We start from the raw sequence: 17,460 nt of genomic DNA on the forward strand, positions 1-17,460 counted from the left end.
AATTTTCCACAGTTTGTTGTAACCCATATAGTCAAAGGCTTTAAGATAGTTAATGAATCAGAGACAGATTTTTTTTTTTTTTGGAACTCTCTTGATCTTTCTATGATCCAACGGATGTTTGCAATTTGATCTCTGGTTCCTCTGCCCTTTCTAAATCCAGCTTGAACATCTGGAAGTTCTTGGTTCATGTACTGTTGAAGCCTAGCTTGGAGAATTTTGAGCATTACTTTGCTAGTATGAGAGATGGGTGCAATTGTGCAGTAGTTTGAACATTCTTTGGCATTGCTTCTCTTTAGGACTGGAATGAACACTGACCTTTTCCAGTCCTGTGGTCACTGCTGAGTTTTCCAAATTTGCTGGCATACGGAGTGCAGCACTTTCATAACATCATCTTGCAGGATTTGAAATAGTTCAACTGGATTTCCATCACCCCCACTAGATTTGTTCGTAGTGATGCTTCCTAAGGCCCACTTGACCTTGCATTCCAGGATGTCTGGCTCTAGGTGAGTGATCACACCATCATGATTATCTGGGTCATGAAGATCTTTTTGTACAGTTCTTCTGTGTATTCTTGCCACCTCTTCTGAATATCTTCTGCTTCTGTTAGGTCCATACCATTTCTGTCCTTTATTGTGCCCATCTTTGCATGAAATGTTCCTTTGGTATCTCTAATTTTTTTAAGAGATCTCTAGTCTTTCCCATTCTGTTGTTTTCCTCTATTTCTTTGCTTTGATCACTGAGGCAGGCTTTCTTCTCTCTCCTTGCTATTGTTTGGAATTCTGCATTCAGATGGGTATCTTTCCTCTCCTCCTTTGCCTTTTGCTTCTCTTCTATTCTCAGCTATTTGTAAGGCCTTCTCAGACAACCATTTTGACTTTTAGAATTTCTTCTTCTTGGGGATGGTTTTGACCACTGCCTCCTGTACGTACCTCCATCCATAGTGTTTCAGGCACTCTGTCTATCAAATCTAATCCTTTGAATCTATTTGTCACTTCTACTGTATAATCATACAGGATTTGATTTAGGTCATACCTAAATGGTCTAGTGGTTTTCCTACTTTCTTCAACTTAAGTCTGAATTTGGCAATAAGGAGTTCATGATCTGAGCCACAGTCAGCTCCTGGTCTTGTTTTTGCTGACTGTATAGAGCTTCTCCATCTTTGGCTGCAAAGAATATAATCAATCTGATTCCAGTGTCGACCATCTGGTGATGTCCGTGTAGAGTCTTCTCTTGCGTTGTTGGAAGGTGTTCACTATGACCAGTGCGTTCTCTTGGCAAAACTCTGTTAGCCTTTGCCCTGCTTCATTCCATATTGCAAGGCCAAATTTGCCTGATACTCCAGGTATCTGACTTCCTTTTTGCATTCCAGTCCCCTATAATATAGAGGACATCTTTTTTGGGTGTTAATTCCAGAAGGTCTTGTAGGTCTTCATAGAACCCTTCAACTTCAGCTTCTTCAGCATTAGTGGGTGGGGCATAGACTTGGATCACAGTGATATTGAATGGTTTGCCCTGGAAACGATCAGAGTCATTCTGCCATTTTTGAGATTGCACCCAAGTACTGCATTTCGGACTCTTCTGTTGACTATGATGGCTACTCCATTTCTTCTAAGGGATTCTTACCCAGAGTAGTAGATGTAAGGGTCATCTGAATTAAATTCACTCATTCCGGTCCATTTTAGTTCACTGATTTCTAAAATGTTGATGTTCACTCTTGCCATCTCCTGTTTGACAAGTTCCAATTTACCTTGATTCATGGACCTGACTTCCCAGGTTCGTATGCAACCTCGTTTTTTACAGCATCGGACTTCACGTCCATCACCAGTCACATTCCCAGCATGTGTTGCTTTCGCTTTGGCCCCATCCCCTCATTCTTTCTGGAGCTATTTCTCCACTCTTCTCCAGTGGCATACTGGGCACTTATCGACCTGGGGAGTCCATCTTTTCACTTTTTTTTTTTTTTTTTGCCTTTTCGTATTGTTCATGGGGTTCTTAAGGCAAGCCTACCGAAGTGGTTTGCCATTCCCTTCTCCAGTGGACCACATTTTGTCAGAACTCTCCACCATGATCCGTCCTTCTTAGGTGGCCCTACAAGGCATGGCTCATAGTTTCATTGAGTTAGATAAGGCTGTGGTCCATGTGATCAGTTTGGTTAGTTTTCTGAAATTGTGGTTTTCATTCCATCTGCCCTCTGATGGAGAAGGATGAGAGGTTTGTGGAAGCTTCCTGATGGAAGGGACTGCCTGTGGGGGACACTGGGTCTTGCTCTGATGGGCGGTAAACGGTAGATGGCAACCCAGTTTCTGTTGATGGGTGCTCCCTCCCTGTAGTTTGGCCTGAGGCCAGACTGTGATGGGGCTAATAAGCCCTCCTTCAAAACTGTGATGGGGTCATGAACCCTCCCTACTTTCCAGGCCGTGCCTGCCAGGACTGTTGCAGTCAGTGCCCGACTCTGCAGCAGGCCACTGTCCACCCACCACTCCACCGGGACTCCTGGACACCCACAGCAAGTCTGGCTCAGCCTCTTGCGGGGTCGCCGCTCCTTCCTCCTGGGCCCTCGTGTGCACAAGGGTTTGGAGGGTTTGTGCCCTCCAAGGGTCTGCTTCCACAGTCCTGGGGAAGTTCCGTAATCAAATCCCACCGGCCTTCAGAGTCAAATCCCCTGGGAGTCGTCAGTCCCTTGGCAGGATCCCCAGGGTGGGAAATCTGTTATGGGTCCTAGAATTTTCACAACAGTGCAAGAACATCTTTGGTGTGATTGTTCTCCAGTTCGTGGGTCATCTGCTCGGTGGCTCTGTGGTGGGCTAATGGCGACCTCCTCCAAGAGGACCGATGCCACCAGCCCGCCTCCCAGGTCTGCTGCAGCCAGAGCCCCGTCCCCGCGGCAGCCACTGCCGACCCAGCCCCCACTGGAGACACTCAAAGACAGGTCTGGCTCAGGCTTCTTTGAGCCATCTGAGCATCGCTGGTGGGTATGAGGTTTGATTCCAAATGTGATTTTGCTCATCCTACCGTCTTGCTAGGGTGTCTCCTTTGGCCTTGGATGTGGCATATCTTTTTGTGGTGGGATCCCACATTCTCATGTTGATGGTTGTTCAGACCCCGTTCTGCTGCTGCTACTGCTGCTTAGTCGCTTCAGTCGTGTCCGACTCTGTGCGACCCCATAGACGGCAGCCCACCAGGCTCCCCCGTCCCTGGGATTCTCCAGGCAAGAACACTGGAGTGGGTTGCCATTTCCTTCTCCAATGCATGAAAGTGAAAAGTGAAAGGGAAGTCGCTTAGTCGTGTCTGACTCTTAGCGACCCCGTGGACTGCAGCCCACCAGGCTCCTCCATCCGTGGGATTTTCCAGGCGAGAGTACTGGAGTGGGGTGCCATCGCCTTCTCCATCAGACCCCCTTCTGGACACACACAAACAGGACTTGGACCATCTGAGTGACTGACAGCTTGTTGGCAGAACTGAGACTCAACCAAGTGCTGGCAGACCCGGTCCCTTAACCACACCCCCAGGAGTGCTCAGCAGGAGTGCAGGCCTGCCCCCAGGAGTGGTGTGCGGGCAGAGCCGTTGGGCAGAGCCGGCTCAGCAGCAGTGCAGGCCTGCCCCCAGGAGTCTGCATTCAGCAGGACTGAGCAGGAGGGCTGGGAAGGAGGAGCCTGCATCCAGTAAGTCCCCTCCCCTGGGAACGGCATGCCGGTCCAGAGGCTGCACCCGGAGCACCACTGCTCTGCGGCACCGCCTCCCAACACAGCCTCGGTGCTGCGCCTGTGTGTCGGGCACAGTGCAGAAACCAACTCCACGGCACACATTTGCACGTGTGGAACACCATCCTGTTTCCAGTGGAATTGCAATTTCTCTGCAAATGTGTGCTATTTCATCTGACCTGAAAACTGAAATGCTACAACATTACAAGCTGAACCTGGGGGACGCCCAAGCAGTGACTTTTGCATTTTAATCAGGACCCCTTTGCTTGGAGAGGACTGGCACGCGTCAGGACGGGAGCAATCTCCAGGGAGAGGACCGTCAGCACACACGTGAGAGCCCTTGTGTTGTCACAACCCTCTGCCCTACACAACACTGAGCAACTGCGAATTCCAACCATTCACACGCTGACAGGACTTGGACCAAGTGAGCAGCAAAGAAAGCCCAGGGGCCTCGTTGGTGCCTTGTTGCTGTTCACTGGCTCAGTCGTGTCTGACTCTCTGCCACCCCATGGACTGCAGCACCCCAGGCTTCCCTGTCCTTCACCATCTCCTGGAGCTTGCTCAAACTCATGTCCATCGAGTCAGTGATGCCATTCAACCATCTCATCCTCTGTCATCCCCTTCTCCTCCTGCCCTCAGTCTTTCCCAGCATCGGGGTCTTTTCAAATGAGTCAGCTCTTCGCATGAGGTGGCCAAAATATTGGAGTTTCAGCTTTAGCATCAGTCCTTCCAATGAACACCCAGGACTGATCTCCTTTAGGATGGACTGGTTGGATCTCCTTGCAGTCCAAGGGACTCTCAAGAGTCTTCTCCAACACCACAGTTCAAAAGCAGCAATTCTTTGGTGCTCAGCTTTCTTTATAGTCCAACTCTCACATCCATACATGTCTACTGGAAAAACCATAGCTTTGACTAGATGGACCTTTGTTGGCAAAGTAATGTCTCTGCTTTTTAATATACTGTCTAGGTTTGTCATAACTTTCCTTCCAAGGAGCAAGTGTCTTTTAACTTGGTACCTATCTTAATGGAATTTTAATTTGGAATTAAATGAAATTTTAATTTGGTGCATATTTTAACAGAAAAGAATAAGTTACTTTTCCAAGTGTCTGAATTTACCACCTCTAACTCCTGCCTCCCCTTGTAACTGCCGAAGCCCAAAGACAACAAAACATTGTGCCATATGAAGAGCAAGCCTGCCTGAATGAAGGAGAGATGCAGCGATCCCAAGAATTAAAAGAAGCAACAGGACCAGTGAATCTGCAGAATCGTGTTCATAGGACAAGGATGCAGCTGGTACAGGTAAAGACAGGCAAAGCAGGTGAAAATACAGTTATTACGGGCTAGCTGTATACCTACAGTTACCATCTTCAAAAAGTACACCTCTTTCATACTAAAGAATCCATCTGCGATGTGGGAGACCTGGGTTCGGTCCCTGGGTTAGGAAGATCCCTTGGGGAAGGGAAAGGGTACCCACTCCAGTATTCTGGCCTAGAGAATTCCACAGACTGTACAGTCCATGGAGTCGCAAAGAGTTGGACACGACTGAGCGACTTTCACTTCACTTCACACTAAATCTTGTGGTACCTGCATCACTTGATTGTTCAGAAGTGGAGTGAACACCATGGGCCAGGTGTGCGCCTTCTAAGGGGACACACCAGGAGAGAGCCAGACGCTGGCACACCTGGGACAGCGGGATGAGGAGAGCCGTTAACAAAGTGAGTTACTAGGCCATGGTCGACTGCAGCAGCCGCAGAAACGGGCCTGAAGCAGACAAGCTCGCGGAAGCCTGTTTGGTTCAACTCGAGGGTGTTTATAGGTGAGGACGCTCTGGCCACATCGGCAGGTCCCTAACAGCAAGGAGACCTTCTCCTCGACTCCTCATGTGTCCACAAGCGCCACTGATCACATCTGCTCAAATGGTGTGAGGTAAGAGGTCAGTAATCCAAAGTGACCCAAGAATTAGTAATTCAAAGTGACTAAGGGTTAGTCAGTAGTCGGCCTGAAACAGCTGCAAGTAAGACTATTTCAAAAGAAGCTGAGAAAACACAGATTCGGGATGACCTGAAGTGGAATCCACGAAGTCGTGTCACAGCTGATGGTGGTGAAACATGTGGAGGGAAAGACAACACCTCTGAGAACGTGCGGTGTGTGAGGCTGGGGGCGCTCTGCCAGCAGGGACCCTGCAGAAGGCGCGGTGAGCTGTGCCATCTCCGCGAAGTGCAGTGATGCTGGGGAACTCACCACCCTGGTTTTCTGACCGTCCACAGGGCGGTGGAGTCTTGGGAGACACAAGCTGAGCACTGACTTAATCCCTGTAACAGCTCAGCAGCTCAGCACCCATGAAGCGTGACTGCAGCTGTTGAGCTCACAATGCAGACAGAGTTTCTAGATGAGAACTGCTTTCCACCATGTCTATCACACACTGAAGGACTGTGGAATTAGCTTGATACTGTGTCTTAATAAATCTAGCCTGAAATTACAGGGCAAAACAACACTTACAGGCCAAAGTTGCGCTGCGCTGCGTCATTCTGACGACAGCAGACGCTGGCATCGAAAGGGCAGAGGGTTTCTGTGCTGCCTGCGCTATCAGCGTCCCCACGCGGAGAGCGCGCCCCACTCCCGCGTGCTGGGTGCAGAGATTTCCTGAGCTCAGCCCACAGCAGCAGCTCTGGCAGCGTTTTTCGGGCCTCAATGCAAGGGCGGGAGAAATTTCCACATTTCAAAGTCCATTCAGCTGCATGTGAAGAGCTCCTACCTAACCTTCAACTGAAGATGATTAATCTGCTCACTTAATGAAACATTAGCAGACAGACATCAAGAGTAAAAGCTAATGGAGTTCTATGACTACTTGCCAAGTGATGAATATGCTCAATTAAAAGCGAATGCTTGTGGGTTGATATCAGTGTTTGGTAACACCTATCTGGGTGAAAAGACATTTTCAAAGATGAAATACATAGAATTGCATAAGAGATAAGCATTAACAGATGAACATTTGCAATTAAGTTTGAAACAAGAAATGTTAACTTTGAACTCCACATTAAAAAAATATTGTGCCTCCCCCAAATCTTATTTGATTCTTCTCATCTGCAGATCCGGTATTACAACAAAAACTGAACTCAATTTTACAATTATATTTTGAAAGTCACTGGTGAAAACACTGCTGAGGTCAATTTCCTTTCTTCTTATGTAAGTACACACATAACATCCTCAATTCTCCTCCTGGCTCATGCCTAAAATATTTTCTTTCTGACCCTTTACCAAAAAGAGTTTTCTGACCTTTGCTCTGGATATCACCTTAGTCCCTAAATTATACTTAGTGTGCTTAGGTGATGCCTGTCTGTCATCATCATCTGTGCAGATGAATGGACAGATGGATAACTTCCTGTTTTGCAGTCTTAACACAATGACCCACGGCTGTTAGTCTACTGCTCTCCGTGAAAGGGGCGTGGAGCCGTTCTGAAACGCCAGTGCTGGGAAAGCAGGCCCTGGTCAGGGTTCCCCACACCCACAGGACTACAGGCAGCAGTTTACATTATTTATTACAAGGGGCTTCAATCCAAATTACAGCAAAAATAGCTTTGCTGAGCACATACAAAATATTATGCTATTTCATTCCACATAGAGCAGCAGCAGGACCAACGCAGTACACGTCTTAAGCCTGCCCTTCCAGCGGCGGCTCAGATGGCGAAGAGCCGGCCTGCAGTGCAGGAGACCCAGGCTGGACCCCTGGGTAGGGAAGGTCCCCTGAGAAGGGCCGGGCAGCCCACTCCAGGGCTCTCGCCTAGAGTCCCATGGGCAGAGGAGCCTGCTGGGCTTCAGCCCCTGGGGCCACCATGGGCAGAGGAGCCTGCTGGGCTTCAGCCCCTGGGGCCACCATGGGCAGAGGAGCCTGCTGGGCTTCAGCCCCTGGGGCCACCATGGGCAGAGGAGCCTGATGGGCTTCAGTCCCTGGGGCCACCATGGGCAGAGGAGCCTGCTGGGCTTCAGTCCCTGGGGCCACCATGGGCAGAGGAGCCTGGAACACTTGAAATGGAGTCAGGTATTGTTACTCCACCCGAACAACGAAGTCCACTGTTTTCTAACCCAGTACTTTGCCTTTAGACAACAGAATGCTATTTCAGCTTAAAATGTAGCTGAAGTAAATTCCTAAATAAAATGTAACTGTTGTAACGTTTCAAGAGCTCCTTACCCTGAAGTCAGCAGCCCAGCACAATGTCATTACCGCCAGGTCTACACAGGGGGCTTTTCTTTAAGAAACTGGTAACAGAAATGCAAGGACGAGTGGATTCTCTCCTCTCAGCTGCTCAAGCTTCCAACGGGAGTTTGAGACAACTTTACAAACAGCCGTTTCTGCTGTAATATATCGTTGTTGAGTTATCAAAGCAAGACGTTCTGTCGCTTCAGTCATTAAAAATTATGAAATTATCCAACACTGACTCTTCTACTCCTGGCTGCGTATTTTCCCTGACAGAAGACAAGAGCAAACACCAAGCTTTAATCATTAGCAGTTTGCGCCCAGTTTTCAGCTGTGGCTTAACCACAAAACAACAATAAAACCAACAGGAAGCTCTCGCTATAAAGGAGTCACCCTCTTTCTGAAACCAGCAAGTCAACGGAATCACTGCCGCCGGGCCACTGGCGGCTCTCTCAGTTGCTCCGCTCAAGGCGTCTGTACGAGGGTTCGCTGTTGTTGTTGCTGAGTTGCTCCGTCATGTCCAGCTCTTTGTGACCCCACGGACTGTAGCCCACCAGGCTCCTCTGTCCGTGGGATTCTCCAGGCAGAGTACTGGAGTGGGCTGCCATTTACTTCTCCAGGGGATCTTTGACCCAGGGATCAAACCTGCATTTCCTGCATTGGCAGGCGGATTCTTTGCCCGCTGAGCCCCCAGGAGCCCCGGGGAGGCTTTATGTGAGGCAGTAGCTTTGTGCCTCACAATCCATTGTTTACATTGTTTTAATATACGGAAGACAGAGAGTCAGAAAAGAGAAAGTCCACAAAATAGAAGCATGATCACGGAGCCCAAAGGAACTTCAAATTGTGTTATTCCTTTTAGCCGCTCTATCTCAGAGGAAGCTAAAATTAGTAAGGCAAAGAAGCGTGTAGTATAGTTAACAAGAGGCCACCAGGAAATCACACTGGCTTTCCAGACTACACACAAGCAGATTTTAATTATGTTATTAAGACTCCTTTAAAGGCAGAAAACCGGAGAAAGTGAGGGCACCCCACTCCAGTGCTCTTGCCTGGAAAATCCCATGGGCGGAGGAGCCTGGTGGGCTGCAGTCCATGGGGTCGCGAAGAGTCGGACACGACTGAGCAACTTCACTTTCACTTTTCACTTTCATGCATTGGAGAAGGAAATGGCAACCCACTCCAGTGTTCTTGCCTGGAGAATCCCAGGGACGGGGGAGCCTGGTGGGCTGCCGTCTGTGGGGTCACACAGAGTCAGACACGACTGAAGCGACTCAGCAGCAGCAGCAGCAGCAAAGGCAGCAAAGAGGAGCACTGCAACACTGGAATGAAACAGAACCATCCGTCTACTTTTCCCTTTTTATACATTAGATATAATGAATTCCCTTTGATTTTATATTAACAGAAGGTCATCTTGTTTCAAGAGAAACAATGGGAAAATTGTTTTGAGAGAAACTATGGGAAACCAGTGTCTGCCTGGTACAGTCTCTTCCTCTTAAAGCAAAGCACGTTAAGAGACAGGAGAGAGACCATGCAAAGAACTAAGAAATGGGAATGCTAAAATATGGACAAAATCACCACCAACTCTGAAGAAAATGGAAAAAGACTGAGAAAATTTATCTTCACAAAATAATGTTAAAAAATACAAAAAGATGTTCTGATTGTTTACTGTTGTATTACAAGCTACCCCCAAACTTAGCTGTTTAAAATCATGCCTGTTCTCTCATATTTCACGGTTCTCAGAATGAGCAGGGGTCCTCACAGGTGGAGCAGGAGCCGGATGGGCTTCTGCGGGCCTTGGATAGCTTGCGCACTCGGCGCTCACGGTTCATTAGTGGGAACAGCCGTGAGAGCCCCCAGATTCATAAGGAAGCAACGGACACGCACCGCTAGAAAGAAGCATCAAACAACCTGCAGCCATGTTTTACAATAGATTCAGAACCCACTGTTCATTCCCTGATTAGAATTCGTCCACTTTGACATATTCATATATATTCAGACACAGCAACTTTCAGAAAATAACCAGGCCTAAGTAGGAGCAGCCAAGAATAGAATATGATACTTTGATCAGTACGTTACTTATAAATGAGGTTCTAAAGGACTTCCTTGGTGGCTCAGACAGTAAAGCGTCTGTCTACAATGCGGGAGACCTGGGTTCATTTCCATTCCAAGGTCAGTTTTGATTCCAATCCCAAAGAAAGGCAATGCCACAGAATGCTCAAACTACCACACAATTGCACTCATCTCACATGCTAGTAAAGTAATGCTCAAAATTCTCCAAGCCAGGCTTCAGCAATACGTGAACCGTGAACTTCCTGATGTTCAAGCTGGTTTTAGAAAAGGCAGAGGAACCAGAGATCAAATGGCCAACATCCACTGGATCATGGAAAAAGCAAGAGAGTTCCAGAAAAACATCTATTTCTGCTTTATTGACTATGCCAAAGCCTTTGACTGTGTGGATCACAATAAACTGTGGAAAATTCTGAAAGAGATGGGAATACCAGACCACTTGACCTGCCTCTTGAGAAACCTATATGCAGGTCAGGAAGCAACAGTTAGAACTGGACATGGAACAACAGACTGGTTCGAAATAGGAAAAGGAGTACGTCAAGGCTGTATATTATCACCCTGCTTATTTAACTTCTATGCAGAGTACATCATGAGAAACGCTGGGCTGGAAGAAGCACAAGCTGGAATCAAGATTGCTGGGAGAAATATCAATAACCTCAGTTATGCAGATGACACCACCCTTATGGCAGAAAGTGAAGAGGAACTCAAAAGCCTCTTGATGAAAAGAGGAGAGTGAAAAAGTTGGCTTAAAGCTCAACATTCAGAAAACTAAGATCATGGCATCTGGTCCCATAACTTCATGGGAAATAGATGGGGAAACAGTGGAAACATTATCAGACTTCATTTCTGGGCTCCCAAATCACTGCAGATGGTGATTGTAGCCATGAAATTAAAACATGCTTATTCCTTGGAAGGAAAGTTATGACCAACTTAGATAGAATATTCAAAAGCAGGGACATTACTTTGTCAACAAAGGTCCGTCTAGTCAAGGCCATGGTTTTTCCTGTGGTCATGTATGGATCTGAGAGTTGGACTGTCAAGAAAGCTGAGCACTGAAGAATTGATGCTTTTGAACTGTGGTGTTGGAGAAGACTCCTGAGAGTCCCTTGGACTGCAAGGAGATCCAACCAGTCCATCCTAAAGGAGATCAGTCCTGGGTGTTCATTGGAAGGACTGATGCTAAAGCTGAAACTCCAATACTTTGGCCACCTCATGCAAAGAGTTGACTCATTGGAAAAGACTCTGATGCTGGGTGGGATTGGGGGCAGGAGGAGAAGAGGACAACAGAGGATGAGATTGCTGGATGGCATCACCGACTCGACGGACATGAGTTTGAGTGAACTTCGGGAGTTGGTGATGGACAGGGAAGCCTGGCCTGCTGCAATTCATGGGGTAGCAAAGAGTCGCACACAACTGAGCAACTGAACTGAACTGAATTGAACTAACTAAAAGGACTATCTCTAACAGTGAAAGGCAAAGGAGAAAAGGAAAGATACACCCATCTGAATGAAGAGTTCCAAAGAATAGCAAGGAGAGATGAGAAAGCCTTCCTCAGTAATCAACAAAAAGAAATAGAGGAAAACAATAGAATGGCAAAGACTAGAGATCTCTTCAAGAAAATTACAGATACCAAGGGAACATTTCATGCAAAGATGGGCACAATAAAGGACAGAAATGGTGTGGACCTAATAGAAGCAGAAGATATTAAGAAAAGGTGGCAAGAATACACAGAAGAACTATACAAAAAAGATCTTAATGATCCAAATAACCATGATGGTGTGATCACTCACCTAGGGCCAGACATCCTGGAGTCTGAAGTCAAGTGGGCCTTAGGAAGCATCACTACAAACCCAGTGGAGGTGATGGAATTCCAGCTGATCCTAAGATCATGCTGTGAGAGTGTTACACTCAGTATGACAGCAAATTTGGAAAACTCAGCAGTGACCACAGGACTGGAAAAGGTCAGTTTTCATTCCAATCCCAAAGAAAGGCAATGCCAAAGAATGCTCAAACTACCGCACAATTGCACTCATCTCTCATGCTAGCAAAGTAATGCTCAAAATTCTCCAAGCGGGACTTCAACAGTATGTGAACTGAGGAATTTCAGATGTTTAAGCTGGATTTAGAAAAGGCAGAGGAACCAGAGATCAAATTGCAAACATACACTGGACCATAGAAAAAGCAAGATAATTCTATAAAAACATCTATTTCTGTTTCATTGACTACACCAAAGCCTTTGACTGTGTGGATCACAAAGAACTGTGAAAAATTCTTCTAGAGATGGAATACCAGACCACTGTACCTGCCTCCTGAGAAATCTGTAAGCAGGTTAAGAAGCTACAGTTAGAAATGGACATGGAACAACAAACTGGTTACACACTGGGCTCCAAAATCACTTTACTTTCTTGGGCACTTACTTTCTTTATGCCTTACATAAAACCAAATCACTGTAGATGGTGACTGCGGCCGTGAAATTAAAAGATGCTTGCTCCTTGGAAGAATAGCTATGACAAAGCTAGACAGCATATTAAAAAGCAGAGACATTACTTTACCAACAAAGGTCCGTCTAGTCAAAGCTATGGTTTTTCCAGTAGTCATGTATGGATGCGAGAGTTGGAATATACAGAAAGCTGAGCACTGAAGAATTGATGCTTTTGGACTGTGGTGCTGGAGAGGACTCTTGAGAGTCCCTTGAATTGCAAGGAGAGCAAACCAGTCAATCCTAAAGGAAATCAGTCCTGAATATGGATTGGAAGGACTGATGTTGAAGCTAAAACTCCAATACTTTGGCTGCCTGATGCGAATAACTGACTCATTAGAAAAGACCCTGATGTTGGGAAAGATTGAAGGCGGGAGGAGAAGGGCATGAAAGAGGATGAGATGGTTGGATGGCATCACCAACTCGATGGACGTGAGTTTGAGCAAGCTCCAGGAGTTGGTGATGGACAGGGAGGCCTGGTGTGCAGCAGTCCATGGGGTCGCAAAGAGTCGCACATGACTGAGCGACTGAGCTGTGTTAGAAACGGAGTCAGTCATTTGCTTGTGGAACTTCTTACCGTACATCAAGCGTCAGTCCTATCTGCCGGGCCAGTCTAGAAGATACAGATGCAGCAATAAACACGTCGGGTGTTGTCTCTGACTCAACACTCTGAGAGATCAGGTGCCCAAGAGCACTGGGGCACAGCAGTGCTCCAGCAGACAGTCCTGCCCAGTAGCTTCTGACGGTTTCCTCGGATCTACCTGGCGGACACCTAACAAAGACCTGAAGGCCAGCTGGCAATCCACACACTCTGACAGCTGACAGATTCCAGGTCTAGATAAGACTCATTTATTTCAGGTTGAATAAAGAGAAAAAACAGTAAAATCAATACCTTCAAAAAGAAAAAAAATTAGATACACACCCACTTGTGGACATAAAATTTTTAAATGCAAAATAAAAATATAATCCAAATATATTCCTCAGAGTATTAAAAATGCAATACATTAGGACCAAGCTAGTTAAGAAAAAAATTATCATTTCAATAATTCAGAAAGAGCATGTGTTAAAGTTCAGCATCCAGGTCTTCCCTGCAGAGCAGCGGGTAAGAATCCGACTGCCGATGCAGGGAACAGTTTCAGTCCCCGGTCCAGGGAGCTCCTGCACACACGGAGCAGCCGCGCCCGAGGGTCACCACTACAGAGCCCACGCTCCAGAGCCTGCACGCCACAACTGCAGAGCGCACACACCCAGGGCCTGCGCGCCACAAGCAGGGAAGCCGCTGCCATGAGCTGCCTGTGTGCCGCAGTGAAGAGCAGCCCCACAGCTAGAGAAAGCCTAAGCGTAGCAGTGCAAACCCAGAGTAGCCAAAATGAAACAGGTATTAATGTATTTTAAATTTAGCATCAGCTCAGTTCAGCTCAGTGGCTCAGTCATGTCCAACTCTTGCGACCCCATGGACTGCAGCACGCCAGGCCTCCCTGTCCCTCACCAACTCCCGGGGTTTACTCAAACTCATGTCCATTGAGTCAGTGATGCCATCCAGCCATCTCATCCTCTGTCATCCCCTTCTCCTCCCACTTTCAATCTTTCCCAACATCAGAGTCTTTTCCAAAATATTGGAGCTTCAGCTTCAGCATCAGTCCTTCCAATCAACACCCAGGACGCATTCCTTTAGGGTGGACTGGTTGGCTCTCCTCGCTGTCCAAGGGACTCTCAAGAGTCTTCTCCAACACCACAGTTCTAAAGCATCAATTCTTTGGTGCTCAGCTTTCTTTATAGTCCAACTCTCACATCCATACATGACTACTGGAAAAATCGAAGCCTTGACTAGATGGACAAAGTAATGTCTCTGCTTTTTAATATGCTATCTAAGTTGGTCATAACTTTCCTTCCAAGGAGTAAGCATCTTTTAATTTCATGGCTGCAATCACCATCTGCAGTGATTTTGGAGCCCCAAAAAATAAAGTCTGACACTGTTTCCCATCTATTTCCCATGAAGTGATGGGACCAGATGCCATGATCTTAGTTTTCTGAATGTTGAGCTTTAAGCCAAATTTTTCACTTTCATCAAGAGGCTCTTTAGTTCCTCTTCACTTTCTGCCATAAGGGTAGTGTCATCTGCATATCTGAGGTTATTGATATTTCTCCCGGCAATCTTGATTCCAGCTTGTGCTTCTTCCAGCCCAGCGTTTCTCATGATGTACTCTGCATAGAAGTTCAATAAGGAGGGTGACAATATACAGCCTTGATGTACTCCTTTTCCTATTTCGAACCAGTCTGTTGTTCCATGTCCAGTTCTAACTGTTGCTTCCTGACCTGCATACAGGTTTCTTAAGAGGCAGGTCAGGTGGTCTGGTATTCCCATCTCTTTCAGAATTTTCCACAGTTTATTGTGATCCACACAGTCAAAGGCTTTGGCATAGTCAATAAAGCAGAAATAGATGTTTTTCTGGAACTCTCTTGCCTTTTTGATGATGCAACGGATGTTGGCAATTTGATCTCTGTTGCTCTGCCTTTTCTAAAACCAGCTTGAACATCTGGAAGTTCACAGTTCACATAATGCTGAAGCCTCTCTTGGAGAATTTTGGTCATTACTTTACTAGCGTGTGAGATGAGTGCAATTGTGTGGTAGTTTGAGCGTTCTTTGCCATGGAGCGGCGGCTGTGATGGCGCAGGAGTGGCAGAGAGGAGCGACCCCATGTGCAAAGTCAGGGGCAGCAGCCGGGAAGAGCTACCCCATGTCCAAGGTAAGGAGCAGTGGCTGTGCTTTGCTGCAGCAGCCGTGAAGAGATACCCCACGTCCAACGTAAGAGAAACCTAAGTAAGATCATAGGCACTGAGAGAGGGCATCAGAGGGCAGACAGACTCGAAACGAGAATCACAGACAACTAGCCAATCTGATCACACAGACCACAGCTTGTCTAACTCAAGGAAACTAAGCCACGCCGTGTGGGGCCACCCAAGACGGGTGGGTCATGGTGGAGAGGTCTGACAGAATGTGGTCCCCTGGAGAAGGGAATGGCAAACCACTTCAGTATTCTTGCCTTGAGAACCCCATGAACAGTATAATTTAGCATCCATTCTTAGCAAACAAGTAAAAGGGAACTTCATTTGACAAAGGGTAATTTTTAAAAGCAATGATAATTTCGGAAAGCTATAACAAACATTGAACTTGATGAAATGTTGAAAGCTTTCTCTGTAAGACTGGGAAAAAGATCTCACCACTTACTTCAACATTGTACTAGAGAATTTAGCCAGTGTAGTAAAAAACAACATAGATAAATGTAGTGATGAGATTTTAAAGAAAGACATAAAACTGTTATCATTCAAAGATTATGTATAATAAGAAATAAAACTCTTATTAGTCATAGATTATATGATGCTGAAGAACAGAATCTACTAATATATTTTATAATAAAATGTTTAGCATGATTTCTGAATATGAAATCAGTGTAGAAAAATCAATTGTACTTCCATATATGAACAAAAATATTAATAATAAACTTTTAAAACCATACTTTGAATAGCATCTGAAATGTCAGGTACCTAAAAGAAAGTTAACAAAAAGTATATAAGACATTTTACACAGAAATTTATAAAACACTGAGATAAAATCTAAATAAATAGAGAAGAATGGCAGGTCTTGGATCAGAAGAATTAATATTGTCAAGATGTCTCCCCAACTAACCCATTAATTCAATTTCAGTTCAGTTCAATTCAGTCTTTCAGTCATGTCCAACTCTTTGCAACCCCAGGGACTGCAACACATCAGGCTTCCCTGCCCATCACCAACTCCCAGAGCTTGCTCAAACTCATGTGTGTTGAGTCAGTGATGCCATCCAACCATCTCATCCTCTGTCGTCTCCTTCTCCTCCCGCCTTCAATCTTTCACAGCATCAGGGTCTTTTCCAATGAGTCAGTTGTTCGCATCGGGTGGCCAAAGTATTGGAGTTTCAGCTTCAGCATCAGTCCTTCCAATGAGTATTCAGGACTAACTTCCTTTAGGATTGACTAGTTAGATCTCCTTGCAGTTCAAGGGACTCTCAAGAGTCTTCTCCAAGACCACAGTCCAAAAGCATCAATTCTTCAGTGCTCAGCTTTCTTTATGGTCCAACTCCCAAATCCAGGCAAATTCCCCACAGATATCTTTTGTGGAGTTTAATAATATTATTTAAAATTCACGTTAAAATGAAAATGGCAAATCACACCCAAGACAGTTTTGGGACTTCCCTGGCAGTCCAGCGGTTAAGACTGCACTTTCACTGCAGGGAGTGAGGGATCAATCCCTGGTCAGAGAACTAAGATCGTCAAGCCCCTTGTCATGGCCGAAACAGTGAAGAAAAATACAAGCCTATGACCCTTCACTTCCTGCCCTAGTTGCACAAATGCAGAACTCTGTTCACGTCAGTAATAAGAGACACGTGGCAAGGCAGCCTCATTCGTAATAACGAAAATGAAGGAAAACACATTGCATGTCATGCATGTTCAGAAACAAGGACTATGTATGTTTGGGGCACATGTTTTTAAAACTAAAAATAAATCCAAGGGGGTGATGATCACAGAAGTTAGAATACCAAATATATTTTTGGAGAAAAGGACACAGCCTACTGGAACAACGTTCGATGGTGAGCGACTGTGCCGCGCACACTTGTTTTATAGACGTGTCGTCAGCATGTCACGCTTCACAACAACAAGAAAAGTGGAAAGAGTAACAAAAAACAACTAAGTCTCTTCCTGAAACAAGATTCCACCTGCAGAGAGTGGGGGAAGTCAAGCCAGTAATGGAAAGCGTGCTTGATTCTTATACTGCTCAATTCGCAAGCAGACCAGACCCATGGTTACTCAAACTTTGCTACTGTTAGAAATTTACTGTTTATAGTTTCGCCACATCCCAAATGTCATGCTTTAATTAAACAAGAATGCTTGCTACTGCCACACCGATATGACGGTACTTGGGAATGTTATCTAATAAAATACTGGAATAAAATAGAATAGGGAGCATACGTGTGGAAATTAAGTGT

General features: G+C 46.0%; 1 protein-coding gene across 11 annotated transcripts in view; it reads right to left on the minus strand.

Annotated features, from left to right (window-relative positions):
• The window catches only part of WDR27 (WD repeat domain 27), a 181,513-nt gene that overhangs the window by 53,446 nt on the left and 110,607 nt on the right, over nt 1-17,460 (minus strand). For 2 of the 11 annotated variants that reach the window (XM_042253746.2, XM_060419337.1), the window contains one exon: nt 1,943-8,165. The exons of 7 other annotated variants lie outside the window; for them this stretch is intronic. In XM_042253746.2, the coding sequence (XP_042109680.1) occupies nt 8,124-8,165 (42 nt within the window). In that variant the 3' untranslated portion in view covers nt 1,943-8,123. Of the gene's footprint in view, nt 1-1,942; nt 8,166-9,083; nt 9,213-17,460 lie in introns of those variants that run through there. 2 more of the 11 variants (XM_060419339.1, XM_060419338.1) reach the window with 2 other exon arrangements.

Source organism: Ovis aries, chromosome 8, assembly GCF_016772045.2.
Source record: "Ovis aries strain OAR_USU_Benz2616 breed Rambouillet chromosome 8, ARS-UI_Ramb_v3.0, whole genome shotgun sequence".
NCBI lineage: Eukaryota > Metazoa > Chordata > Mammalia > Artiodactyla > Bovidae > Ovis > Ovis aries.